Source organism: Crocodylus siamensis, chromosome 3 (genome assembly GCF_052110815.1).
Source record: "Crocodylus siamensis isolate JL-2025a chromosome 3, ASM5211081v1, whole genome shotgun sequence".
Lineage (NCBI taxonomy): Eukaryota > Metazoa > Chordata > Crocodylia > Crocodylidae > Crocodylus > Crocodylus siamensis.
Genome location: NC_143397.1, coordinates 246,571,572 through 246,599,489, shown reverse-complemented (window position 1 = coordinate 246,599,489; position 27,918 = coordinate 246,571,572). Strand labels below are relative to the sequence as shown.

The following is a 27,918-nucleotide window of genomic DNA, read 5'->3' as shown; positions in this document are numbered from 1 at the left end:
GAGTATGGTGAGGGGGGTTGCGTGAGAGGGTAGGGGGGTGTGGGGAGGGGGTCCTCGGAGTCCTTGGGGTGTATGAGTCCCTGCATATGTATGTAGTGACAGCAAGTGGGGCCAGCCTTGCCCGGCCTTATAGTGCACAGCTCCTGCACTCCCACCCCAGTCCCCAGTCACAGGTGGCAGCAGCATGTGGGGTCAAATGTACAGCCCCATAACACTCAGCTGCCACCCAAGTCCCCAGCTGCACATAGTGTCAGGGTGCGGGTCCAACCCCACCCAGCCCCATAGCACTCCCACCCCAGTCCCCAGCTGCACATGATGGCAGCATATGGGCCTAGCCCTACCTGTCCCCATAGTGCATAGCTCCTGTGCTCTCGTCCAAGTTCCCAGGTGCACATGATGGCAGGGTACAGGGCCAGCCTCACCTGGCCCCATAGCGTGCAGCTCCCCACACTCCCGCCCACTTTCCCCCAACAGGAATCCCTGACCCTGGGCCAGCAGGGCCCTTACCTGAATATCCAGTCTCGCAGGCAGGGAAACTGGAAACAGCCACAGGGTCACCAGGCAAAAGCTCTGCCAGAGGGAGGCTTCTTGTCTCTGGCACCCCTGGCTTGGGGCTAGCGGGGTGGCAGGCCAAACTCGGGGCTGTGGGGCAGGGGGGTAATTGCTTACCATCCAGTGCTGCACCTCTTGCATGGAGGTGCTGGCTTGCAGAGGGGCAGCCCAGGGCCAGGGCTTACAGCGGATTTACAGAGGAGCCCCGTGGGACAGATGGAATTGTTTGGTGGGCCGGATGCATCCCATGGGGTGTATTTTACCCACTCCAGCACTAAACACTCTGGCTATGCCCTTCTAGTTTCTGAGGTGGTGACCAAACCAGGTATGTCAGCCAGGTACAAGACAAGACTCTTTTCAAATAGAATCCCAGATGCCCAATTAGTGCAGCTTTTCTTTCCCTTTTGCACTATGATTTATGCTGAAGAGATGTTACTAGTAGCTGAAGATCTGTTTCTATATTTGATTCTTTTTAGTGATAGTGAACTGTGGTGTTAAAACAACAGTATTTTTTTAAAAGAGTTTTACCCTAACAAAGTACTTTTTAAATGTTTCTTTTTTTCCCTTCTGGTTTCATGCCTTGTGTTCAGCCTCTTTCCTTCAAGTCCCATACCATCTGTCCTCCCCTGCCTGGACAGCCTCTCATTAAATCACATTCTGTAGCTCTAACAACAAGCTTGCAGCTTCCCCAGTAGTTGGAAGCATGCCTAAATTTTCACTCTTTTGATCAAGATCCACATCTTAGCAATGTTCAGAATTCACTTGTATAAGAGTCTGGCAAAGTTCTGCTTTGTTAAATATATGTCTTTGAAATGAGTCTGACACTTGGCATCATGGTATCATAGCTAATGTTTTCTGAATGAATCTTGCATATAGTCCATTGATCCTTTCAGTCTAACTAACAGGATTCTATCCATGATTGAGTAGTGTCAGTACTTGCTCTACATTTGCAACCACGACAGCTCAACTTAAATATCCTTGTCCAGTTTGTTTGTGAGCTGTAATTGAGTAAATTAGGATGGAGCCACAAAAGGCGTGTCCACACATGTCAGCACATGCGCTTGCAGCAGCTCAAATAGAAGCAGTGCATGTTTGAGCCAGGGTTTTTTGCCTCAGCGCATGTGCCCAGACATGCACTGTGGTGTGGGGCAAATTGTGCCACTTTGGGCCAAATAAATCTGCCTGGCTCCTCCTGGATCTGCAGCCAGGGGGAGCTAGAGCCCAGGGCCAGCACCTGTGCTGTCCCCAGCAGTATAAAAAGCTGCCCTGGCAAGTAGCTCAGGGCTACTCGCTCTCAGGAGCTTCTGGGTCCCAGCCAACTGGTACCTGGGGACACTACCCCTTGTGCCAGCTGGACTGCTGAAGCAGCCCTGAGAGCTCCTTGAATTACCCACTGCAGCAGTCTGGCAGCAGTCTCCCTGAACCCTTTACCCACTGAAGCAGCCCTGAGAGCTCCCTGAACCCTTCACCCACTGCAGCAGTCTGGCAGTGGGGGCTTCTGCCTGGCTGTGACCTGCTGCACACCTGCCAGACCCAGGTGGGGACTGCACAGCCAGTAGAGACATCTGCCCCTCTGGGCCAGCTGCCAGCAGGCTGTGGTTGCAGGGTTGGCCTCTGTACAGCACTACTGCCATGTGTGCCCCCTGCCCAGCCATCTGGGCAGCTATTGCATGGAAGATGTTCCAGGTGTGGTGGCCTGCTTTCAACTGTCAAAGCATGTCCTCCTGGCCACATTTAGCCAGGAGGTCAGCCACAGCCAGATGGGCCCAAGGTGCCAGCTCTGCGCAGGCAGGGTTCTGCCACTGGCTTCCCTAGCAGGAATTCTGGTGTTCCCTATTGGAAACCTGAAAAATCCCTGATAAAAAAAATCCAAAGTCACTCTGTAAAATACCCCCAAATCCATGTTCCTCCACAATTAGAATAAAGGACCACACTCTCTCTCTCTCTCTGTGTATATATATACAGAGAGAGAGCGAGAGTGAGAGACAGAGAGACAGCAATCAGCTGGGCAATGTTTTACTGATATATCTACAGTGTTAAAGCTCTTTGGAAACCTACCAGTGTCTCTATCATCATAATAAAGTGAATTCTAAATAACTATATGTTTTGCTGCCCACCACAGGGGCCACAGGCCCCTCCCCCGCAACAGGGGCCACAGCCCCCACCCCCAGCAGGGGCCTGGAGGGGCAGCAAATGGGGGGGGGGAGACTTGGGGGGTTGAGGTGGGATGGGACTGGGTGGGGCAGCGATGGGGGGGCCTGAGGGAGCAGTTGGGGCTGGCAGGGGTTCCCCCCGTGGTCCCCCCCTCCAGTTCCCCCGCCCCCTACTTACCAGCACTGGAACCCAGGTCCAGTTCCCTGCGGCTGTCACGCTATCTGCCCTGCATGGGCAAGCAGTGTGCTTCAGCACCAGGGTGAGGGCCAGCCACAGAGACACCCTGGCTGCTACCAGAGCGTCTCTATGTTGCACCCAGCCTCTGGTTGCTTTAGGGCACAGTCTGGGACCATGCCCTGCCCTTCTTTTTTTCTGCTGCATTTTTTTTTGACCCCTAGATATCCAGTGGTCTAATTTTGCCCCTGCACTGCAAATTTGCAGTGCTGGGAACATTTTCTTGTTCCCAAATGTGCCTCTCGCAGCGTCTCAAAGGGCAGGAGCGGAGTGCAAAGGGAATCGTAGAATCAATGAGTAGGAAGGGACCTAGACAGATCATCGAGTTCCTGCCATGGGCAGGAAGGAGCACTGGGGGTGGGAGGGGTCATAAGACCCCAGCCAGGTGCCTATCCAGTCTCCTCTTGAAGGTTTCCAGGGGAGGTGAGAGCACCACCTCTCTGGGAAGCCTATTCCAGGCTCTGGACACCCTTACTGTGAAGTAGATCTTCCTAATATCTAACCTAAACCTCTCCTCCCTCAGCTTGTGGCCATTGTTCCTGGTGACTCCAAGGGGGGCCCTGGTGAACGGACTTTCCCCGAGTCCCTGCTGCTGGCCCCTGATAAGGTTGTAGGCAGCCACAAGATCCCCCCTCAGTCTCCTCTTGTGGAGAATGAAGAGATTCAGGTCCCTCAGCCTCTTCTCACAGGGCTGGCCACGGAGGCCCCCTGATCATGCGAGTGCCCCTCCTCTGGACCCTCTCCAGGTTTCCCACGATCCTCTTGATGTGCAGCGCCCAGAACTGGACACAGGACTCCAGCTGCGGCCTGACCAGCGCCGCATAGAGGGGGAGCAAGACCTCTCTGGACCTGTTAGTGATGCCCCTGTTGATGCAGGACAGGGTGCGGTTGGCTCTGCCTATTGCTTTGTCGCATTGGCGACTCATATTCATCCTGGAGTCAATCCTGACTGCAAGATCCCTCTCTGCCTCTGTGCTGCCGAGAGGGTCAGCCCCTAACCTATAACCATAATGCTGGTTCCCTCTCCCCAGGTGCAGCACCCTGCACTTGTCCTCGTTGAACCGCATCCTGTTCAGATCCTCCCACTTCTCCAACCTATCCAGGTCTGCCTGGATGCGGTCCCTGCCTGCTGGTGTATTCACTTTACCCCGCAGCTTGGTGTCATCAGCGAACTTGAACAGGGTGCTCTCCACCCCTCGTCCAGGTCGCTGATGAAGATGTTGAACAGCACCGGCCCAAGGACCGAGCCCTGGGGGACTCCTCTGCCCACACCCTCCCAGGTCGACATCGACCGTCCACCACCACCCTCTGGGTGCGCCCCTGGAGCCAGTTTGCCACCCATGTGACCATGCATTCGTCAATGCTGCAGCCCCTCAGCTCGCCCACCAGAACTGGGTGGGACGCTGTGTCGAAGGCCTTCTGGAAGTCCAAGAAGATGACATCGACTTCCTCCTTCCCATCTAAGCTCTTTGTTACCTGGTCATAGAAAGAGACCAGGTTGGTCAGGCAGGATCGGCCTGGCACAAACCCGTGTTGGTTACCCCTCAACATCACTTCCCCTGCGGGACTCTCACAAATGTGGCCCTTGATAATTTTTTCAAAGACCTTCCCCAGGATAGAAGTGAGGCTGACTGGCCTGTAGTTGCCAGGCTCTTCCTTCCTCTTTTGTCCCTGCCCCCTGCTTCCACCACCAGTACGCTTTTTTCTTTGCCCTCAGGCCAGCCTGGATATCCACACCCAGCCATGAAGTTTTCCTGGACCCTTTTCCCGCCTTCCTGTGCAGAGGAATTGCATCCTGCTGCGCCCCAGGGATAGCTTCCTTGAGGAAGGACCACCTTTCCTGGACCCCCATACTAGCTACACCCTGGGCTCCGAGTGCCTCCCTGACTACTGGGGAAGAGAGGGAAGGCTGTGATGCTAGGGGGAAACACAGAATCTGGGTTTCATACATTTCATAGGCATTAGGGCTGGCAGGGACCTTGCAAACATCATCAGGTCCAGGACCCTGCCCAAGGGGGAGGAGATCAGCTGGGGCCAGATCATACCAGCAAGATAAACATCCAGGTGTTTCTTAAAGGTGTCCAGAGTAGGTGCTTGCACCACTTCTGGGGGGAGTCTATTCCAGACTCTGAAGACTCGGACAATGAAGAAGTTTTTCCTTATGTCCAGTCTAAAACGGCCTTCCAGCAGCTTGTGACCATTAGACCTTGTCGTCCCTTGGGGTGCCCTGGTGAACAGACCAGGGCACCCCAGTTCCTGACGCACGCTCCTTATGTGCTTATAGGCTGCCACCAAATCACCCCTGAGCCTTCACTTCTCCAGGGTAAGAGTTGTCTCCTTAGGGTCTAAGAAAAGACCACAGGTTTTGGCTTATTGCTCTGTTTAGGTGTTATTTTGCACACTTGTTTTCTTTTTCTTTTTTTCTCCTGTTTGCCCCATGAAAAATAAGCTGGCTAGAAACCAGGAACACTGGCTTTGAGAAGGAAGCTGGGCAAGTGACTCATTTACAGTAGCGTGTCTGAGCTCCCTGCTCTCTCGAGCTTGGGCATCTGACTGTGATTTGAACAAGTTTGCTCATTTATGATTCCAAACACCTACTTCTGCTTCTGATGATTTGGCACCACCACCTATACTATCAGGTCCCTATGTCTATATTTTGCCAAACTGTCTAAGACAGAGCCCCTATGCAGGACATGAGAAACCCGAGTTCTAGATTCTCCTCAGCCAAGAGTGTGAGAGTCATGAGTTCAGAAGGAGACTAATTAAGAGAGAGCCTGATGTTGACTTGGTAGCTTAATGGTTATGGCAGTCCTTTGTGAAGGAGGAAACCTGGGTTCTGGTTCTTGGGGCCAGTACTCTATACATATACAGGGCTTAAAAAAACAGGAAAAAAAAATGGTAGTGGGGAGCAGAACCCATGCTTCTTCTCCCAGGGGACTGTCATGACTACTAGGCTCCAAAGGCAGGCCCCTACTTGTTTCATTTTGTGGCTCCATAAGCCATAGCTGCCCAGTAACCCAGCCTCACTAGGAAGGATGGAATTCCCTGCTACCCTCTTTGAATTTTTTTTGCACCTACTTTTTGCCTTCCTCTGAAATTGGAAATTTGGCAGTGGTTAGAGCTCAGAGGAGATTGTTTTGGGCCCAATGGTGCATTCCTAAATGATGCTGAGAAAAGCATTAGTGAGGTTAGGCAGACCACAAGCTACATTTTTTCACGCCACATAGCTGAGATCAGCAACTTCTGCAAGTACTCAGTTGATGACATATAGCATATTATACAACATCCAGAAAAAAGGTTTTTAGGAAGAGTTCATTGAAGGTTTTCTCAAGATGTGTCAGTGAAAAGGAAAGCCTAATAACCCGCCTGCACTAGATTGAAACTTTCTGTTCAAGATATACAGTTATTCCCAGAAGGAAATTAGGTATATTGCCTAGCAAATTCTTTAGGTTATTGAAATTTAAAGAATATTGTTAACCTTAAAAAACAGTCTTCTTCATGGGTTTCCTGTAATACTCTGGATAGACCTATTATTTCAGAGCAGTGGTCTAATCCAGAGCCTATTAAAGTAATTGAGTGGCTCCATTGGCTTCAGTTGGTTTTGTATAGTGCTGCAAAATCTTTCAACACTGCTCATCCAGTCTGTTCAAAGGTTCCCGTTCTTTTAAATGAAAAAAATAAATTAGCCCTTTGTTTGGTCCTTTGGTAAGCTTTTTCAACTTAGATCCTGGAGAGAATAAATTCCCCATGAAGTAAAATAAAATAAAATAAAAAGGTGATAAGATGGGGGCATTTTGTTTCCACTCACTTTTCTGGTAAATGAGAATTATTTTTCCTTACTTAGAATGCAGCCCATAAATGTTGAAAATGGATGCATTTTTAACCCTATAAAAACTAGCTGTTCTTCAAATAGCTAACAGGGAGCAATACTTCAAGGGCACAAAATCACTTGAACTGAAACAGTGAATATTTTCAAGTGAGATGTGAAAGAATAACCCAAGTGATCATTACCTCTATTGAGATGTTATGCAGACATAGATTTTGATAGTTCTTTTGTATGAAGAAGCAATCTATAATAATTAAGCAGTATGTGTGCTGGTTTCCGGAAAACACATTTGTGATATGATGGAGCTTTAGAAACTGAGACCCTCTTTGTTCTGGCATTGTCATCTTTTGGATGATTCAGGAAAATAAAAATGCTGACAGTTGTTTGAGGAGTTTTGAACCAAAATTGGCATCATAATTCAGTGGTATTTTAAAATGGCATCAATACTTCTGTCAATTAATTATTGTCAGTGGAACTGCATCTAAAAATCAGGAAATGGTAATGCCATTTTCCTATTAGGAAGTGCAGTTATGATTTAAGCTTCTGAGACATTCTGTATCATATCTTACTGCATTTAAAATACAATTCCTCCAAACAAAACTGTATGTGACTGTTTTAGGGAATAAGGGACAAAGCTAGATGATTTTGATTAATTCGTTACAAGAGAGGAAGACAAATGCATTTTGAAAAACCTTAGGAGACAAATATTATAAATTCTAGCATCTGGGAGTGAATTGACTGAACTTCAATGGATAATTGTCATTTACCAGTTTCAAGAGGTTTAGCAGTAATTTATCATTGTCATAGACATGTTGAAAATTAGGACACAGAACTGAGAGCCGTGTCCCAAAGGAAAAGATGCTGATTTCAGAGGAACTCACTCATTCTGTGGAAATCATCCTGTATAACAATTCTTAAAGAGATCTTCCCAGAACTACCCATCCTAGCTTGCAAGCAAGCACCAAACCTTGCTAAACTCATCACCTGTTATTAGACTTACTACAGCACAGAACACATGAAATGGATCCAGACCATGCCATAACAAGAAATGCAAAATCTGCCAACACACCTCCACCACCCCCACAATTGCTACATCCCACAACAGAACCATCAGCATCCCTGCATCTTTCAGCTGGTCCTCCAGAAATGTTATATATCTCATCCAATGCACCAAATGCTGCGATGGAAAATATGTAGGAGAGACCAAACAACAACTGCACACCAGAAGGAACTCACACTGGAAATCTATCAAAGACAAGAATACCCAATTACCTGTGGGGCACATATCTCACAAGAAAACCACTCTCTCTCCAATCTCTCAGTTGTAATCCGCAAAGAGAACTTACAAAACACTTGTCACAGGTGAGCCTATGAACTTCACTTCATCCATCCCCTGGATACAAAAAATCATAGACTATATATAGACATTGGATTTATGACACACAACTTTCCTATCATCTGACTTTCCAGGTACCTTTCCACTATTTACTTGCTACATTCATCTCCGCTCCACAGCCTGTCTCTCACCCACTGATTCCCCAGTTTACATCTTCACTGACTTCCTTTCTTTCCTGCATACCAGCCTCAGGTTTCTTTACTATTCATTCCATCCAGGAAGAGCACACAGCACCTGCAGATGCTTCCTCAGCCTGCTGAAGGGTTTTTAAACCCGAAAGCTTGCCAAGACAAATTTGTCCAGCTATTTAAGCTGGTCTGATAAAAGATATCGGATTTGCTCAAAGAACCTTGTCACCCTGTATAACAAGAATTCCATTGCAAGAAAACATGACTGGCCCACAAAGGTTGCTTTGCTTCAGTTACCCCATTATTTCTCAGTCATAAGTAATTTCAGTTTCTATTAGCAATTCCATTTCTAGATTCCTTTAAATGATTTTAAAATATTGCAAAGTCCTATGATTCTGAAGAGTCCAAATAATAGCCCTAGTTACAGAGTTTCAGATCAGAAGAGATCATTGTATCTTTAGTCTTCCCTCCTGTATATCACAGGTCTTACATCTCACCTAACTTTCCCTCTATTAAGAACATCTTTTACTATGTAAGGTTATCCAAGAATGGTTATACTTGCCATGTACAAGAACAAATATTAGCTGTTTTGCTTCTAGCATCAATGTCAAACGCCTTCATCCTCTTGGTATTTAAGCTTATCTATTCCACTGATATTGAGAAGTCTGAGGAAATGGTTATGGGGTACAGCAGCTTGAGATGATTAGGCAGAAAGAAGGCTGAATTTTACACCCAGATTCAGTGTCAGAGCACCTCACAGCCTGGATGCTGGCTGCCTACTGTCTATAGACAGATCTGGCTTCATGGATGTATCATACTTTTTTTTTTTGGTACCGAGTTGATTCCACTACACCTAGAACCTTGGGTGAGGTTTTCCATATAGACAACACCTACTCCCAACAGCTGTACTATTAGATACTCAGGGAATGGAAAGAGGCCAGTGGACACTGCTGTTCAAAAAGAATCTGAACCCATGTGATTAGGACACACACACCAAAAGTGGAAATTAGGTGGAGAGCACACCTGAAAACCCACACTTATTGGCAATGACCATTCTCTGTTGTTAACATGGTTCTAAACAAAGCATCTTATGTGGAAACCACCATCTAAAATAAAAGTGAGAGCCAAAGTAATGTAAAAAAAAAAAAGTGACCAAGGCCTGAACAACACTCAGATAGCAGAGTGATTAAATCTTTATAAAAGTTTAAATAGCACTCTTAAACTCAAGATAGACTGAAAAATATTACATAATGTATTCGTATTTCTCTAATTCTTCATTCAAAAGATTGTTTAAATGCTCTTGAGAATGAATCTCAGGATATATTGTGACAGTAGCAGCTATTCTGAATTACCCAATCTGATGGACCAGCCGGGATGTCAGGTTAGTGACAACTACACACTGTTGGATTGGCTAATGGGGCAGGAGAATCCTATTTAAGCCTACTTGCAACAGTTGATTTCAGGCTGGTAAACACTGAAGCCTACAGCTGTTCCTCCAAGCCCCTGATTTCAGTTCTCTGCCTGGCCTTGCCAGGCTTTCTATTACAGTTGTTAGCCCTAACCACTGGACTTGATTGCCCATACCTCAGTCTCATTACAGTATTACACTTAAATTATTTGGGACTCTCCATCAATTTCATAAGAGTCTGCTAGCTAAATATTTCTACTAAGCCTCTTCCTATCAAAAATCACAGTCTTCTGAGACCTAACTGTAGCTAGATTCCTTAAGAGTTTAATTGTCTTTCCTCCCAATTAGAAAAATTCTACCTTCCTACCACTTCCACATTGTGGTTTTGAGATTAATGTATCTGCCTTTTGAATCCATGGAAGAGTGTTTTTTATATTACCTGGGCATGGAGACTGCTTTCCTAATGGTTCTCACTTCAGCCCAAAGAGTAGGAGAGATTAAAGCGCACACAGCAGGATGGCTTTATATATTATTCCAATGTATCTTCCAACTATATTGTGTGTATATATAGCATATTCCAAGTATATACTCTTCCAACACTACTGACTCACTCCAAATTCCTTCCTAATGTTGCCTATGGCAACAAAAGGATGAAGTTACATATCTGGCAAAATTCTTTCCTAGGGTACTTTCCCTTTCCTTTTACTCCAGGGAAAAACATTTCTGTAATTCTTCTAACCTGTTTTTGGCCTTTGCTGACAGGATGAATGCTCAGCCAAGAACCTTTCTAACTATTGGTTTTTAGCATAGTCTACACTACAAAGTTTTGCTGGCATAATTACCTTGGCTAGGATAGAAATTATAGAAAAATTAGGGTTGAAAGATACCTCAGGAGGTCACATCTAATCCAACCCCTGATCAAAGCAGGACCATTTCCAACTAGATGATCCCAGCCAGGGCTTTGTCCTTAAAACCCACCAAAGATGGAGATCCTACCACGTCTCTAGGTAACCTGTTCCAGTGCTTCACCATTCTCCTAGTGAGAAAGTTTTTCCTAATATTCAACTTAAACATCCCTTGCTGCAACTTGAGACCATTGCTCCTTGTTCTGTCGTTTGCCACCACTGAGAACAGTCCAGCTCCATCCTCTTGGGAACCACCTTCAGGTAGTTGAATGCTGCTATTAACTTACCTCTCAGCATTCTCTTCTGCAGACTAAATAAACTCATTTCTCTCAGCCTCTCCTCAGAAGTCACGTGCCCCAGGCTACAAACCATTTTTGTTGCTCTCTCCAGCTTGTCTGCATCCTTTCTATGGTGGAGGACACAAAACTGAACACAGTACTCCAGAACTGGCCTCACCAGTGCTGAATGGAGTGGAATAATTATTTCCCTCGATCTGCTACCAATGCTCCTACTAATGCAGCCCAGGATGCTGTTAGCCTTCTTGATAACAAGGGCACACTGTTGACTCATATTCAGCTTATTGTCCACTGTAACCCCCAAGACCTTTTCTGTAGAGCTGCTGCTTAGCCAGTCAGTCCCCAGGCTGTACCAGTACATGGGATTGCTCTGTCTGAATTGCAGGACTTTGCACTTGCCCTTGTTGAACCTCATGAGATTTCTTTTGGCCCAATCCTCTAATCTGTCTAGGTCACTGTGAATCATAGCCCTACCCTCCAGTGTATCTACTACTCCCTCCCGCTTGGTGTCATCAGTGAACTTGCTGAAGGTGCCCTGTATGCCAAGAAGTCCTTTTTTTAATACGTAGGGGGTAAAAAGAAGGTCCCAGGTAATGTGGGGCCCTTGCAGGATGCCATGGGAAACTTGGTCATCACACCAGACGGCAAAGCTAACATGTTTAATGATTTCTTTGCCACCGTCTTCCTAAGTAGGGACCAGAACAGCCACCTCCCTGCTGGGCCCCCCTCGGGCCCCAGGGGAGGCACACCTGGGCCACGAGTTAGTGAGGATTTAATTAGGGAGCTTCTGGAGGGGTTGGACGTATTCAAGTCAGCTGGCCTGGATGATCTCCACCCTAGAGTTCTAAAGGAACTGGCCGAGGTCATTGCAAGTCCCCTGGCACAACTTTACGAGCACTCGTGGTGCTCTGGTGAGGTACCAGAGGACTGGAAGAGGGCCAACGTGGTCCCCATCTTCAAAAAAGGCAGAAAGGAGGACCTGGGAAACTATAGGCCGGTTAGTCTCACCTCAATCCTAGGCAAGCTGTTCGAGAAAATTATGCTGGCACACATCCAGGAGGGGCCAGCAGGGGACTACACGCTAGGGGCAACCAACATGGGTTCATCAGTGGCAGGTCCTGTCAGACCAACCTGGTGGCCTTTTATGACCAGATCACCAGATCATTAGATGCAGGGGTAGCAGTGGATATAATCTTCCTGGGCTTCCGGAAGGCTTTTGACACTGTCTCTCACCCTGTTTTCATTAAGAAACTGGGGGGGCTGTGGTGTAGACACCCACACAGTCAAATGGGTCGCCAACTGGCTGGTGGGCCACACCCAGAGGATGGTAGTAGATGGGTCCTTCTCAACCTGGAAGGACGTGGGCAGTGGGGTCCTGCAGGGCTCGGTCCTCGGGCCCGCACTGTTCAACATCTTCATCAGCGATTTGGATGAGGGGGTAAAAAGCACCCTGTTCAAATTTGCTGATGACACTAAGATGTGGGGGGACGTGGGTACATTGGAAGGATGCAACAGGCTACAATCAGACCTCGACAGGTTACAAGGGTGGGTGGACCAGAATAGGATGGGTTTCAACACAGACAAGTGCAAGGTGATGCACCTCGGGAGGAACAACCGGCACCATACCTACAGGTTAGGGAACTCCCCTCTTGTCAGCACGGAGGCGGAAAAGGATCTGGGGGTCATCATTGACTCCAAGATGAACATGGGCCAGCAGTGTGGGGAGGCAGTCAGGAAGGCCAACCACACCTTGTCCTGCATCCACAGATGCATCTCGAGCAGGTCCAGGGAGGTGATCCTCCCCCTCTATGCGGCACTGGTCAGGCCACAGCTGGAGTACTGCGTCCAGTTCTGGGCGCCGCACTTCAAGAGGGATGTGGACAACATGGAGAGAGTCCAGAGGAGGGCCACTCGTATGATCAGGGGACAGCAGGGCAGGCCCTATGAGGAGAGGCTACGGGACCTGAACCTGTTCAGCTTCCACAAGAGAAGGCTGAGGGGGGATCTTGTGGCCTGTTACAAACTAGTCAGGGGGGACCAGCAGGCATTGGGGGAGTCACTGTTTCCCCGAGCACTGCCAGGAGTGACCAGGAATAACGGTCACAAGCTGGCAGAGGATAGGTTTAGGTTAGATATCAGGAGGCACGACTTCATGATCAAGGCGGCTAGGGTCTGGAACCAGCTTCCAAGAGAAGTGGTGCTGGCTCCTACCCTGGGGGTGTTTAAGAGGAGGTTAGATGCACATCTTGCTGGGGTCATTTGACCCCAGTATTCTTTCCTGCCATGGCAGGGGGTCGGACTACATGATCTGCTCAAGTCCCTTCCGACCCTAGAAACTATGAAACTATCTTCCAAATAGTTAATGAACATATTGAACAAAACAGGCCTGAGGACTGACCCCGGGGCACTCCACTTGATACTGACTGCCAGCTAGACATTGATCCACTGATCCACTGATTACTACTCATTGAACCTGGCAATCCAGCCAGCTCTCTATCCACCTTACAGTCCATTCATCCAGTCCATACTTCCTTAGTTTGCTTGTAAGAATACTGTGGGAGAAGGTATCAGAAACCTTGCTGAAGTCAAGGTATATTAGATCGGCTACTTTCCCCACGTCCACAAAGGCAATCATCTCATCATAGAAGATAATCAGGTTGGTCAGACATGAGACGCCCTTGGTGAATCCAAGCCAACTGTTCCTGATCATCTTCTTCACCTCCAAGTGCTTAGAAATTGGTTTTTTGAGGATCTGTTCCATGATTTTTTGGGGGACTGAGGTGAGGCTGATTGGTCTGTAGTTCCCTGGGTCTTCCTCCTTCTCTTTCTTAAAGATGGGTTATATGTTTGCCCTTTTCCAATTGCCACGAGTTTTCAAAGATGGTAGCTAGTGGCTCTGCAGTCACACCAGCCAACTCCCTCCAGCACCTTTGGGTGCATTGCATCCAGCCCCATGGACTTGTATATGTCCAGCTTTTCTAAATAATCCCTAACCTGTTCTTTCACTACTGAGGACTCCTCAACTCCTCCCCAAACTGAGCTGCCAGGTGCAATAGTCTGGGTGCTGACCTTGCCTGTGAAGAGTGAGGTGAAAAAGGCATCAGGTACTTCAGCTGTTTCCTCATCTGTCACTAGGTTGCCTCCCCCATTCAGTAAAGGTGTCACACTTTCCGTGATCTTCCTCTTGTTGCTAATATACTCATAGAAACCTTCTTGTTACCCTTCACGTCCCTCGCTGGCTGCAACTCCAATTGTGCTTTGGCCTTCCTGACTTCATCCCTGCATGACCAAGCAATATTTTTATCTTCCTCTCAAGTTGTTTGTCTGAGCTTCCACTTCTGGTGAGCTTCCTTTTTGTGTTTAAGCTCACTGAAGAGTTCTCTGCTAAGCCAAGCTGGTCACTTGCTACATTTGCTACTCTTCTTGCACATCAGGATGGTTCGTTCCTGCACCCTCACTAAGGTTTCTTTAAAATATAGCCAGCTCTCCTGGACTCCTTTCCCCCTCAGACTGGCTTCCCACGGGATCTTCTCATAACATCATTGCCCCATGTGGTGGTATTGACAAAACACCTGATGCATTTGCAGCTATTCTGACAGATGAGAGCTTCTGTTGTCTTAGCATCTGTCATTCTGAACGTAGTGTAACTAAGCTGGTAGAAACATGGTGACATTTGTCCCACCTTCATTGCAACGCTCTGCTGATGTAGCTCTGCCAGCATGACTATAGTGGCAGCAGCTCTGTAACATGGATACGTCTTCGGCCTCTGTCGGAACTTGTTTTGAGAGACCGTATTTGTCCTTAACCTTCACGACGTATTCTGCTAGAGCTCAGGTTGCATCTCCAGCTTCCCTAAGGAGCATTGCTGTCTCACAGGTGGTTAGAGCAGCTGGACTTTAGGTCACCTCTTTACCCGGCACTATTCCTTAGTGGAGGGCTCCATTTCCTACTCCTGGTTTGGCAGAGGTGTCTTAGGGTGGAAAGAAATGTCACCTGATGTCTCATTTGTGCCACCGTAAAATTATGGTTGATGGTGCAGGACAAAGGGCGATGTGTTTCACCCTGTGAAGCAGATCAGCTGTCCTATCAGAAGATACCCAGGAAAGAGACCAGTGGACACTGCTGTTCAAAAAGAATCTGAACCCATGTGATTAGGACACGCATCAAAACTGGAATTGAAGTGGAGAGCACGTCTGAAGACCCACATTTATTGGCAATGACATTCTCCATTGTTAACATGGTTCTAAACAAAATATCTTATATGGAAACCACCACCTAAAATAGATAGCCAAAGTAATGTAAAAAAACCCAACAACTGACCAAGATCTGAACAACACTGAGATGGCAGAGTGACTACATCTTTATAAAAGTTTAAATAGCACTCGTAAACTCAAGATGGTCTGAAAAATATTACATGGTTCATGGTTCTCTAATTCTTTATTCAAAAGATTGTTTAAATGCTTCTGAGCATCAGTCTCAGGATATATTGTGACAATTATGGTTGCGTATTTTTATTTCAGGCTAAAGAAATAATTATGGCTAACCGAAAAGCACCCACTTCAGCTAAACCTTCTGACAGCAACAAATCACAAACAAATACAAAAAGGTAATTTTATTCTCTCTTTCTTTATAGCCCCTCAGGTTTATTGTTTGCATGTTAGTTCTTTACTTGCCAAAATGCTGCTGCTCAGTGAGTATATAATTGTTGAAATAAGAAAATATTGATTTCTATATAGTAAAGCTACAATAAAAGCTTTAGACTAATGGCTTGTCCAGTATTTTTTATAAAGTTATTTGCTCCAAGAGCAGAGCCAAAATAGCACTTATAATAGCCGATCATTTTTGTTCCATCAGAAGGCAGTGATTTTTTTTGTATCTACCTTACAAATCCAGTTGATTAATGGAAAACTATATAGGAGCTACAGTTGAAACATTGCATCGGTCACCACTGTTTCCTTTTCTGAGGCTGAAGGCACTAGGTTTTGGAATCCTAGAAAAGCAGAACTGGAGGTTATTTAGTGTGGCTCACTGCTCAAGGCAGGATCATCCCTGCCTCAACCATTCTAGATGAGGAATATTTAGGAAGTATGTTACCAGCAAATGATAGTATGATGATGACTTGTTACTTCAAGAGGACCAAGCCAGAGATGACATCCCTTTAATTAAAAACAATCAATCTTTTCACCAAAAAGGCAGAGGCACTCTCTCAGACAGATTTCCTTGAGTGTCTCTGGACTCAAGGAGTGTCAACAGCCAAGTCTCTTAGTTTTTCCTTAGGGTAAAAAACAACAAACCTCGCTTCTTTAGGTCCCTGACTGTTACTGCTAACTCAGCCATCTCAGATCCATGTATATCAAACAAATGTTTCCAAACCCCATGGGAACTATAAATTATCAGATGAAGATGATCATGCTCCTTAGCTTCTTTGGTTCTACTAGATATCAGTCATGATGAACAGAGTCAAAGTCCTGCACCAAGTTTGCATGCAGATTCCCAGCCATTCTCCATTTCTGTTTTCTTTTCCTCCCAGCATTAAGGTAAGGAAACTTGGTGGGTGGTAGAGAAAAGATGTGAAGTGCTGCCTTTCTATAATATCTGTTACCTGATAATCCAAAGATGCCACATGCCACAAGATTAAGAACTTGCATCCCTAGAGAGGGAAAGCAACTTGTACCCAATTATTATTTGCAAATATCAGGTTTTTTAAATGCAGATACAGATTTATCTCATTGAAAGAAAACTACATATTTTTGCCATCAAAATACTTGTATTAGAAAGAAAATACATCCCCAAAATAAAGAATGAAAGGCAGTATACAGGGATTATTAAAATAGTAAAATCTGACCCCCTGAGTTGACAAGTCATACAATAAGCATTGCTTGAGTAGCTGCTTCTTGGATTACAGGAGAACACGCATTATGGATTACACATGAGGGTCCCAATTTTCTTTGTTAAATTCTTCCTCACACATACAATCTGCTAAACAGTTTAGTCCTTCAGAAACCCATTTACTGTTATGGATTGCATTCTGCCAACCCTCACAGCCAAGAAACACCATTCATTTTCTTCCCCCGCTCACCTTTCTGTGCCTTCTTCAATCAATCCCTCTCTTCTGAAATGTCCTCTCCTTGCCAGCTTGCTACACCTCTTTCCGCTCAAGTCACAGGAACATGCTACAGTTGTTTCTACCATGTATACAATTTCTTTTCTGAGATTTTATACAAAATGATTTTATACACATCGTTTCAACACTGCTTAGACTTGTTTCGAGCTCAAAACAGCAAAATTGAAACAAAACAGAGAGCTTTGAAACAGCCTCAAAACGAAATGAGGCAAGTCGAAACAGAACGGTGCCATTTTGCACAGCCCTAGTATGCACCTGAAGCACAGCATAATGACAAAAGTAAATCTAGAATTTGGTTTGATTTTTTTTACCCCCTATTATGCTTTTAATATAATTTCTTTTTTCAAAGCGAGATTGTCATCATCACACTAATCCTTATACTGGGAAACAGAAATAAAAACTTCTGAATTAATTAGCCAAATAAGATATTTGGGGTAGGGAATGCCACAAGTGTTGTAAAATAGGCAAATAACCAGGCATAAAGAAATGATTAGACAGGAGTAATGAAATGAAAGAGAGTATTCAGAAAAGCCTGGTCTACACATAGTTCTTCTGTTGATTTAACAGTTTTGCTTAGGAATAGATTTTTTTCCCTAAAATAGGTAAATCAGTAGAACACCTACCACTATAATTACCTTTTTACTGGTATAACTACATCCCCTCCAGGGGATTGCACTGCTTTAATTATACTGGTATAGTTAGAGCAATACTGTGTAGATATGCCCTGAGACTAGAAATCTGATTTCCATTCTATTAGTGTAGCCTTTAGTAATAGTGGGTGGTTTACTGATTCATGTCCTTCTGCATTTCTTGTTTGTATATAAACATATTTTTTTCAATCACTTAATCCTTTAATGGGTTTTTAATTTCAGCCTTTGCTAGCAGACTCTCATTATAGTAACACTGTATGGTAGAACTTCTGTGGTTTTCAGTTTCAAAAAAAGTTCATGCATTAACTAACTGAGCTGAGAGAATTAGCCACATGCTAAGCATAGAGGCTTTTATTTTCAGTCCTGCTATTTTAAGTTGTTCATTTATTTTAGATTTAATACCAGCACTATATAAGAAACACCCCTGAGGCTGTCCCTGGCATGAAGATCTTATTCTAAGCCAGAGACAATGGTACTTGGTAGGTAGTTTTGATGGAGGTTACTTTGATCTAGCTTTGTTACTTTCTTGTGGACATCATGGACAGAACAGGTCTTTAAGAAAGGACTTGCTGGTCAACGGGTAAGATTCTTGTTTTGGGTGTGAAAAGTGGTTGGTTCAAATCCTAGACAAGCTGTTGTAAAAGTTGAGAATTTTCCTGTCCCTTTCATGTTATATCTGAGGACTGGACTGAGTAACACAGGAAGTCCCTTAGCCCTATGTTTGTGCAACTTGAGTGGATAGACTTGTCAAGCTGGTACGAAGAGAGCATTTCAAACAAAGAGTTTGACAGAACGAGGCACAGGAAGGTGAGCAGGGGAAAGAAAATTAATGGTGTTTGTAAGCTGTGACTGTTGGCAGTATGTGATGGAGCAGATGTAATAAGATAAACTCAGGATTTGGATAGAGTCAGCATAGGGTTGGAAGATACCTCCTGAGTCCAGTCTCCTGCTATTACAGACAGACAATCATGTCAAATTATTTTTTTCAGAAACTGCCCAAGCTTTCACCCTGCCCCCTTTCTGTCTCCCCTCCTCATTGTTTCATATCACAAACCTTGTTCCTCGAGTGCAGGGCTGCTCAACTACTGCATTTGGCCCATGAAGGGTTAAATTATGGCCCCTGGGCTCTCACTTGGCCACTGTTCCTCATCACTCTAACTGCAGCACCCATCAAGGTCTTGGGGCAGGGTGCCAGCAGGGGTGAGAGTCCTCTTGGTTGTGGGACTCCCAGCCCTAACTGGGCACAGTGCACCCCTGCCCAGCTGACAGGGCTCCCAGCTATACACGCAAATTAAAACTCAATAAAAACTCAATAAAAACCAGGTATAAAGTTAATACATGTTTTCAAGATATGCCCTGAGACTAGAAATCTGTAGCTTTTGGCAATAGCGGAGAGAAGGTAAAAATAAGCTGGTTGGAGCTTTTTATGGTATAAGTTTCATAGATTTCATAGACATCAGGGCTGGAAGGGACCTTGGGAGATCATCGAGTCCAGCCCCCTACCCAAAGGGCAGGAAGTCAGCTGGGGTCATAGGATCCCAGCAAGATAAGCATCCAATTTACTCTTGAAGGTGTTCAATGTAGGCGCTTGAACCACCTCCGCTGGCAGACTGTTCCAGACCTTGGGGGCTCGGACAGTAAAGAAATTCTTCCTTATGTCCAGCCTGAAACGGTCTTGCAGGAGTTTGTGACCGTTCGACCTAGTCATCCCTTGTGGCACTCTGGTGAACAAACGTTCCCCCAGATCCTGGTGGTCACCCCGATAAACTTACAGGTGGCCATCAGGTCACCCCTGAGCCTACGCTTTTCCAGGCTCAAGAGTCCCACGGCTCTCAGCCTGTCATCGTAAGATCTGTTTTCCTGATCTCTGATCATGCGCGTGGCTCTCCTCTGGACTCTCTCAAGCTTCTCCACATCCTTTTTGAATTGTGGAGCCCAAAACTGGACGCAGCACTCCAGCTGCGGCTTCACCAAGGCCGAGTACAAGGGGAGAATGACGTCCCGGGATTTGCTCGAGAAGCATCTATGGATGCAAGCCAGCATTTTGGTCACTTTACTAGCTGCAGCATCGCATTGCAGGCTCATGTTCATCTTGTGGTCAATGATGACCCCCAAGTCTCTTTCTTCTGTAGTGCTATCCAATGTAGCACTGCCGAGCCTATAAGGGTGCTGCAGGTTTTTCTTCCTAAGGTGCAGAACTTTGCATTTTTCGGTGTTAAACACCATCTGGTTCTCGTGTGCCCATTTGCTGAGCTTGTCCAGGTCAGCCTGAATCACCCGCCTATCTTCTGGCGTGGATGCTTTGCCCCAAAGTTTGGTGTCATCAGAGAACTTGGCCAGTCTACTTCTGACTTTAATGTCCACATCATTAATGAAGATGTTGAACAATATGGGTCCAAGGACAAAGCCTTGAGAGACCCCACTGGTCATAGGGCACCACAATGAGTGACTGCCATCAATTACAACCCTCTGGGTCTGACCACGGAGCCAATTTCCCAGCCAGCAGATCGTGGTGGAGCCAAGGCCACAACTGGCCAGTTTGGCCAAGAGGTGATCATGGGATACCAGATCAAAAGCTTTTTTGAAGTCAAGATATATGACATCAATCTCTTCTCCCTTGTCCAGGTGATAGGTCACCTGGTCGTAGAAGGAAATGAGATTGGTCAAACAAGACCTACCCACAACAAACCCGTGCTGGCTATCCCTTAGGATGTTAGCCTGGGCCAGTCCATCAAGGATGGCCTCCTTAATAAACTTTTCTAAGATCTTCCCCAGGATAGAAGTCAGGCTAATGGGCCTGTAGTTAGCCGGATCCACTCTCTTCCCTTTCTTGAAGATCGGCACTACATTGGCCTTCTTCCAGTTTTTGGGCACTACACCAGAGTGCCAGGAGTTTTCAAAGATCCGTGCCAGGAGCTGGGCTATGACGCTCACCAGCTCCTTGAGTACCCTGGGGTGCAGATTGTCAGGGCCAGCTGACTTGAAGGTATCCAGCTTCTCAAGGTGTTCCTTCACGAGGTGTAACTGGTATTCAGGTTATTATAGAAATAACCAATTAATTGCACAATATCCATAAGCGGCAGAAGGCCGGGGCTAACAGGGTTCATCCCCCCTCCCCCAACACAGGGCAGTGTGTAGGGCCTCAGGGCAGCCCAGCTGCAGGCTCTATGCAGCTGCAGCAGGGGTGAGGAGGGTGCATACACAGCCAGGATCACAGCCCAGGATTTAGATCACTGGCTTCCCAGCACAGCAGGCAAGTACCAGTTGATTCTGTGAAGGGGAAGGGGTTGTGGGGGAACAGGTTGAGGCCCCCATGATGAAGGAGGAAGTGGGGCATGAGGTGGGGCTGGGGTCAGTGGGGCCCTGGTCGGGCTGGGCGGTGGAACAATAGGAGCCTAGGCAGGTTGTCCAGAGGCGTGGGGTGCTCCTGCCACTGTGCATACCTGGTGGAGACCCAGGGGAAGACATGCCCCCTCATTTGTGCATGGGGCTCCCTGCTGTAGCTGCCCTGGGACGCCACTTGCCTGCCGCTGCTCAGCTGTGCTGTGTCCCCTGTCCACCCAGCAGCAGGACACACGTGGCCTTTTGCCACTCCTGGGGCAGCTGCAGCAGGAAGCCAAGCCAAGCACATAGCAGCAGCCACCTCCGCTCTGCGCACAGTTGGGGGGCCATGTGCCCCCTGGGCCTCCGCCAGGGTGCGCGCAGTGGCAGGAGCCCCCTACACCCCAAGATCTGCTGCCTGAGCTCCAATTGTCCTACCACCCAGCCTGGCCAGGGCCACACTGACTCCAGCCCCTGCTCCTGCCTGTGCTTCACTCTCTTCCTTACCACAGGGTCCTCAATCTGGTCCCCCCATGACTCTTTCCCCTCACCCCACCCCTTCACCCACAGACTTACTTGTGGGGGTGGGGAGGAGCACACATGGATGTAACTTAACTGCAGACTTACTTGTGGGGGAGGAGAGAGCATGCATAAATGTGCACATATGCTCAGCATCCCCCCCAAATATTTTTTTTTCTATCCACCTGTGGCAATATCTGTAATATGTAGAGTGGGGTAGACTCCAAGTTGTCTCAGCTAAGCAACTTCCTAGGTGTTTCTAATTACATTGACTATGTTTATCAAAAAGATGAGATTTGATGCAGTATTGAAAAACCAGGAAAATCAGGAAAATCTGGTATGAAGCTGACATTTGTCTTCAAACTGCCATGCCAATATTTCACTGGGCAAACTTTTTTGCAGTTGTCAAGTCAGGAGTTCAGGTAGTAGCTGTAATGTATTCTACATTAATATATTGTTTTGAGAAATCTAAAGGATTTGGTCAGAGTTACATTTGTCCTGTTCAGTATTCTTCTAACAAGAAAAGCTTTGTGGATTTTATTCTCTCACTAACTTTTGTAAATCCAAGATGCAGAAACTTTTGCAGATTTGTATTTTGATGAATCCTGTTTATGAGTGGTACTTGCAGAACAAGGTGGCCTTGGGAACAGCAGCACTTCGTTTATCACAACTTATTTGCAATGACTTACATCTTCCCTTCCTGATTATAATTTTATCCTTGAAACATGAATTCAGCTGTCATGATTAGTGCATATCATGTCCTTTTAAATGATAACCTGATTCTGAGAACTGTGGTTATTCTTTGATTTTCAGAGTATGGCCATGTAAAGTGAGTTGAAGGATTCCTATGTGCTGAAAGAGGCACCCAAGTCTCTGGTTGTTTTAAAACAAAATTATTTACCTGGCTTACTGGACAGATTTTGCCTAGGTCTCCCAGACTCAAATATTTGGGCCAGAATCTAAGATAAAAATAAAACCTTTTTTTGGTCTCAGAGCCCTAGGCTCTATAGCAGAAAATTCTGTAAACTGAGACATTTTTTCCCTATTTGGCAGAGATCAGGATTTGGTTCAACAGCACCTTTCCCAGATCAGTATTAATGATGTGCATGTTGTCTCCGGCATCAGCCTAGGGCATTGGAGTAATTGCATCTCTGGAGCTGGTGTAAGCATTGCATTCACCCCTTGAAAGGGCTAATATTACAGTGGAGCAGCCCAATAGCATGGCAGCACTTCAGAAGAAGGCAGTACCTTCAGACTGGATTATAGGTCCAAGGAGGATTCATAGAACAAGACATTGCTTTTTGATTTTTAGGCATTGCAACACTTAAGCAGTAGTGCCTGTGGGTACAATTTGGGTCTGGTCCTCAGTCTCTTTGCCTCAGAGAGATGATGACAATAGAGACGATGATCCTCCCACACTTCATGGACATGTGAGTGGTTTTTGAAGGCTAGAATGATTTCCTCAGTGGGAAGAAGAGCACATGAGCAGAAAGACAGGGACCCACTTATTTTTTCAACACGTACCTTCCTACTGCTGGTTCTCAAAGTACTTTATGTTGTGGACTAGCAGGAAGCATTTGTTGGATGATGTGTATGCTACTGATGCCTGACTTCCATGACTCATTTTCCAAATGTGCTGTTATTTCTGCCATTTAACTTGTGCATTTACATGTTTTCAGCCAGTCAAGCTATATAAACCAAGCGGTTTGTCATATTTTCATAAAGAGTAATTTGTTCAATTTCTGGCTTATCTAGAGCCATTAAAAAATGAATGTAAAATAAGTCCAATACTTAAGAAAGGAATCTTTCTCATACTATGCAAATAAAACATCCTAAGACCAACATGGTTTTACTTCTGCATTTTTAGCTTTTGCTGAGCTACTCCAAAGAATTAAATCCACACAACTGGAGTAGAGAGACAGTTCTTTGCAGGATGTGCACTTCTGGAAACCACCCAAAAGCTAGTAACAATCTGTTTCAAGGTCATGGCACATTTTGCAAGTTGCACAGGAAATGAATAATTGTATTGCCTCTCAGGGATGAACGTTTTGTAGAACATTGCCACAATGTGACTCCACTTCTGTTTCATTAAAATGTTGAATAGCATAAAGCATCTTGCCCTATAGCTAAGGAATATTCAGGGTGAAAACACAGAAGTCATCCTGTGTGCATCGCCATTACCCATAGCATTCTCCTCAAAGTGCGTGTGTGTGTGTGGGGGGGGTTGTAGCATTTGCTGTGGAAATGACTGGAGCTGGTTTTTGTCTATCCAGATTCTTAAAACAAGGAGCTAACTTCTCTGGTCTGCTGCCCTGGTGCGTAGCACAAAATAGATAAGCTGAGTGACTGCTGGAGACTTCCTTTTGCAAGAGGAATTCCTCCGGGACATAAAGCTGACAGAAGTAGAGTATTGTCCTATGCCAGCGACAGCTCCCCTCAACAGTGGTGTAGGGGTCATGTCAGGGAAAGGGAAGGACTTGCCATGAGCCTAAAATAGTGGCATTTAACTTTTTGAGACTCGAAACATCCCTGCATAATTTGTGAATTGAGTGGTACACTAAAGTATACAGTCATTTCCTTCCATATGCGCTGGGCAGTAGGGGTGGGGGATTGTCCAGGCAGGGACAAGCCTGAGCAAGGCTTATCTGCTTGTCCCCTCATACCTAACTTATCTCCTTATATCTTGTGGCACCCTTCAAAGGCACTCTGGTTGAGAATCACTGGCCTAAAATAACGAGGCATGGTGGAACAAAACTTCTTGATGTCTAAACTCCACAGGTGAAGGGATTTTGTGGTAGAACGGCTACTTAGACTCGAATCCAGTATCAAGTAACCTCAACCAGTTCCCTGACAGAAGCCTCTTCCCTTGTACTGAACAAAGTTTTATCACAGAGAAATTATCTTGGCTCTTTTTTAGGGCTGTGCAAAGCTTCGGATCATGATTTGGAGTCAGAGATGATTTGGAGGCTGAATCTATGAATCTGAATGGAATTGCTGGAAGCTTTAGGCTTTCTGAATCGATTTGGAGTTTCTGAATCGATTCAGAAAAGATTCGGAAAAGATTCAGCGATTTGGAGATTTGACCACAGGTTATAATGGGGAATAAATGAACTATCTATAACTTTGTTGTCTTTTGGCTACTTCAGATGAAACTTGCAGGGATGGTAGCCTCTGCTGAGTGCATGCCATGTACCAAGTTTCAAGGTGATAGGTTCAGGGGTTTCTGGGAAATTGCACCTCAAAGTCCTGAAAGCAAATCTCATGTCGTGTGTGTGTTAAGCCACAGTGGGGTCAAAACTGCAGGGGTGGTAGATCTTGCTGAGGCCACAAAGCCTGCCATGTTTCAAGGAGATCAGTGCAGGGGTTTGGGGGGAACTGCACCTCAAGCTGCAGACAAGCAAAACTCGTGCCATGGGTGACACTGTGTGTGTTGAGGCGCAGCAGGGTGAAGGCTGCAGGTCTGCTAGCCCCTGCTGAGACCACGAAGCTGCTAGCTGTCAAGGAGATAAATGCAGGGATTCTGGGTTCTGGGGCCCTGCACCTGTGCCTGCTGACAGGCAAAACTCATGACATAGGTGCTTGTGCAACTGTGTCTGTCTTGGGGCATGGGTGTGGGGGCAGCTGGCAGCCTTCATGGCCTCAGCAGGGGCTAGCAGACCTGCAGGTTTCACCCCGCTGTGCCTTACCACATGCAGTGTCACCCATGTCATGAGTTTTGCTTGTCCGCAGCTTGAGGTGCAGTTTCCCCAAAACCCCTGCACTTATCTCCTTGAAACTTGGCAGGCTTTGTGGCCTCAGCAAGAGCTACCATCCCTGCAGTTTTCACCCCATTGTGGCTTAGCACACATACCTATCACCTTGAAACTTGGCACGTCATGCTCTCGGCAGAGGCTGCCGTCCCTGCCGATGTCATCTGAATCAGCCAAAAGACAACAAAGTTATAGATATTTCATTGATTCCCCATTATACTCTATGGCCGAATCTCTGAATCAGCTCCGAATCGGCTCCAAATCTTCCAAAGCGATTCAGCTGAATCAAATTGGAAAAACAATTTGGATCTCTGAATTGAATCTCTGGCATCTGAATCAGCTAGATCCAAATCCAAATTGAATCCCTATTCTCACAGGCCTACTATTTTTGTGTCAAAGCATATTTCATCTGATGGTCTTCTTGGGTAACTTCTTCACCATGTAACACAGTGTTATTTTTCCCTTCACAACTTTCCTTCTTTTGCTCCAATAGGCTCTGGATTAGCTTTTAAGAACTTCTAGACAAGCGCCAAGTTTTAATTCATGTTTGCTGCCATTTCTGATGTTGCATTTAGAACAGTGGCCCACTGCAGCCTTGCAATGTGAAATGAAGCCACTATTATTAGCTGTGAAGGAGGCTGGATTCTGTTTTACCAATTAGCTACATGTCAGTATTTAAAAAATATGAACAAACAGTCACAAATTACTGGAAACAGGCTAGAAATTTTTGCTTTTCTAACCAAAGGGGTCTCCCACTCTTCCTTTAGGAAAACCCTGCAATGGAAAACATGTAAAATCTCTTCTGGTACAGCGATATAATGAGTGGATATAGACCTCTGTTGGTCATGATTTCAAAAGTGTCCCTAATCTGGACTGGATAAGCAGTTTATGCATCCTGTGAAGTTCTACAATATTGCAAGACTTGCTGGAAACCACAGTGTCAAAAAATAAATAACAAACAAATTCATGCTTCAGTTTAAATATTTAGTATTTGTTTGATTTTTTTTTTAAGTGCTATTAATTTCTGCTTCCTATTTTGCTAGGGATTTATATAGAGACCATTTAAATAACTGAAGCGAGACTGAGTTAAATGCAAACAAAAAAGAAAATTGTTGTGATCAAACTCTCTGCTACCTCAGCAGCCAGCAATTGATACCAACTATTAATCACATTATCTTGGTATAAAATACTATAGGTGTCAAAGGAATAAGCATAAAATATTTATAGACTCATAAAAAGTCTAGCTAGTAATGATTTATGTGTCCACCAGACAATAGTGAATTATCTGTGCTTTGACTCATTTTGAGTGAAGAATCCCTCTTTGGTAATAAGTTCCTTAACCCTGTTTCCATTGGAGTGAGGGGCAAAATTCCCATGGACATTACTGGAAGAAGAATGGTTCTCAAAAAGTTGCTGCTTCATTTGACGTGCTGCTCTCTTTTGTTCCAGAAGACAGCGAGTTGAGCAACTAGAAGTGGATCCTAACAAATACTCATTCCCCGATATAGCAAACATAGTCCAAGAAAAGGAGCGAACTGGACAAGGTCCTATTAGGCTTCAACAACAAAAGGCAATAGAGCCTGTTGAGAAGAGTTATACTGACTCGGTGGATGGCGAAGATGTTCCTCCCTTAATTTGAAATGTACTGAGAGGTTTTCACATTCTGTAACCTGCATTGCCTCTGAGTTAGCCTCAGCAGCTTTCTTGACTCACATAATAGAGGATCTATGTATATAATAACCTTATTGTCTACTGAAATTAAAAAATATTAGTTATTGCTATCAGTTGTTTTTGTTATATTTTTGCTGTACTTTTCTGCCTCTTTCAATTAGAAGATTAATACTTACCTTCTTGTCGCAGAGCACTCAGGTGCCCTGCACCTGAAAGCAGAAACGGCTCGGGAGAGACCCCTAGTGGTGAGAAGGGGGAGGCTCAGCTGCCAGTCACCTGGGCTGTGCAGGTGCTGGTTGCTAGGGCAACCAGTGAAACCAGCTGACAGGAAGGGGCAGGGCTTAGCCCTTCTTAAACCCAAGCAGGAGGCCAGAAGGGCAGTTCCCCTCCGGTGGCCAAGGGAGGAGGAACTCGGGTAAGACAGATGAAGGGGAGAATTCTGACAGTGGGAGTATCCCTCGGTTACTGCTGGGGTTGGGGAGGTCTGTCTCTCTCTCTGGTAGGGATTGAATCTTGTTTGACCGGACAGTCTAGCTTTTATGTTGTAGCCCAGGGGCTTTGTGTTCTTGTGTTTACTGTTTTGACCGGAGGACCGGGTGAGGCTATTAGGGGCTGGAGGAGGCCTCATAGGAGCTCCACGGTAGTGTAGGGACCCTGCCACCAGAGAGGGCGCAGTGTTTTGGGGGTGCATTGACCCCAGCCCCCAGAGCGAGAGGGGGGCAGTGAGAAGACCCAGAAGTAAAGGAGAGGGCCAAGGCATAACAGGGTCCAGGTCAAACCACATCAGTACCATCTGCGAGGCTTGGGCTGCGGTGTAGGGGAGGAAAAGGAGCCGCAGGTAGCGCCCCCTGACACCGAGTCACATAAAATGGGCAACCTCCCACTGATTACATCAATCAATTAATCAATTAAGATCAAGGCATGGCAGGTGAGTAAGCAAGAGGTTGGCCCATTACAAGAGGGCGGAGTCACTCCTAGAAAGGCT

At 45.9% G+C, this 27,918-nt stretch overlaps 1 protein-coding gene across 1 annotated transcript in view; it reads left to right on the top strand.

Annotated features, from left to right (window-relative positions):
• DNAAF11 (dynein axonemal assembly factor 11) overlaps positions 1 to 26,997 on the top strand; it is a 76,250-nt gene extending 49,253 nt beyond the window's left edge. The window contains exons 11-12 of the mRNA XM_090037372.1: positions 15,420 to 15,505; positions 26,712 to 26,997. Of these exons, the coding sequence (XP_089893498.1) occupies positions 15,420 to 15,505; positions 26,712 to 26,901 (276 nt within the window). The 3' untranslated portion in view covers positions 26,902 to 26,997. The remainder of the gene's footprint in view (positions 1 to 15,419; positions 15,506 to 26,711) is intronic.
• Positions 26,998 to 27,918: the final 921 nt, after the last annotated feature.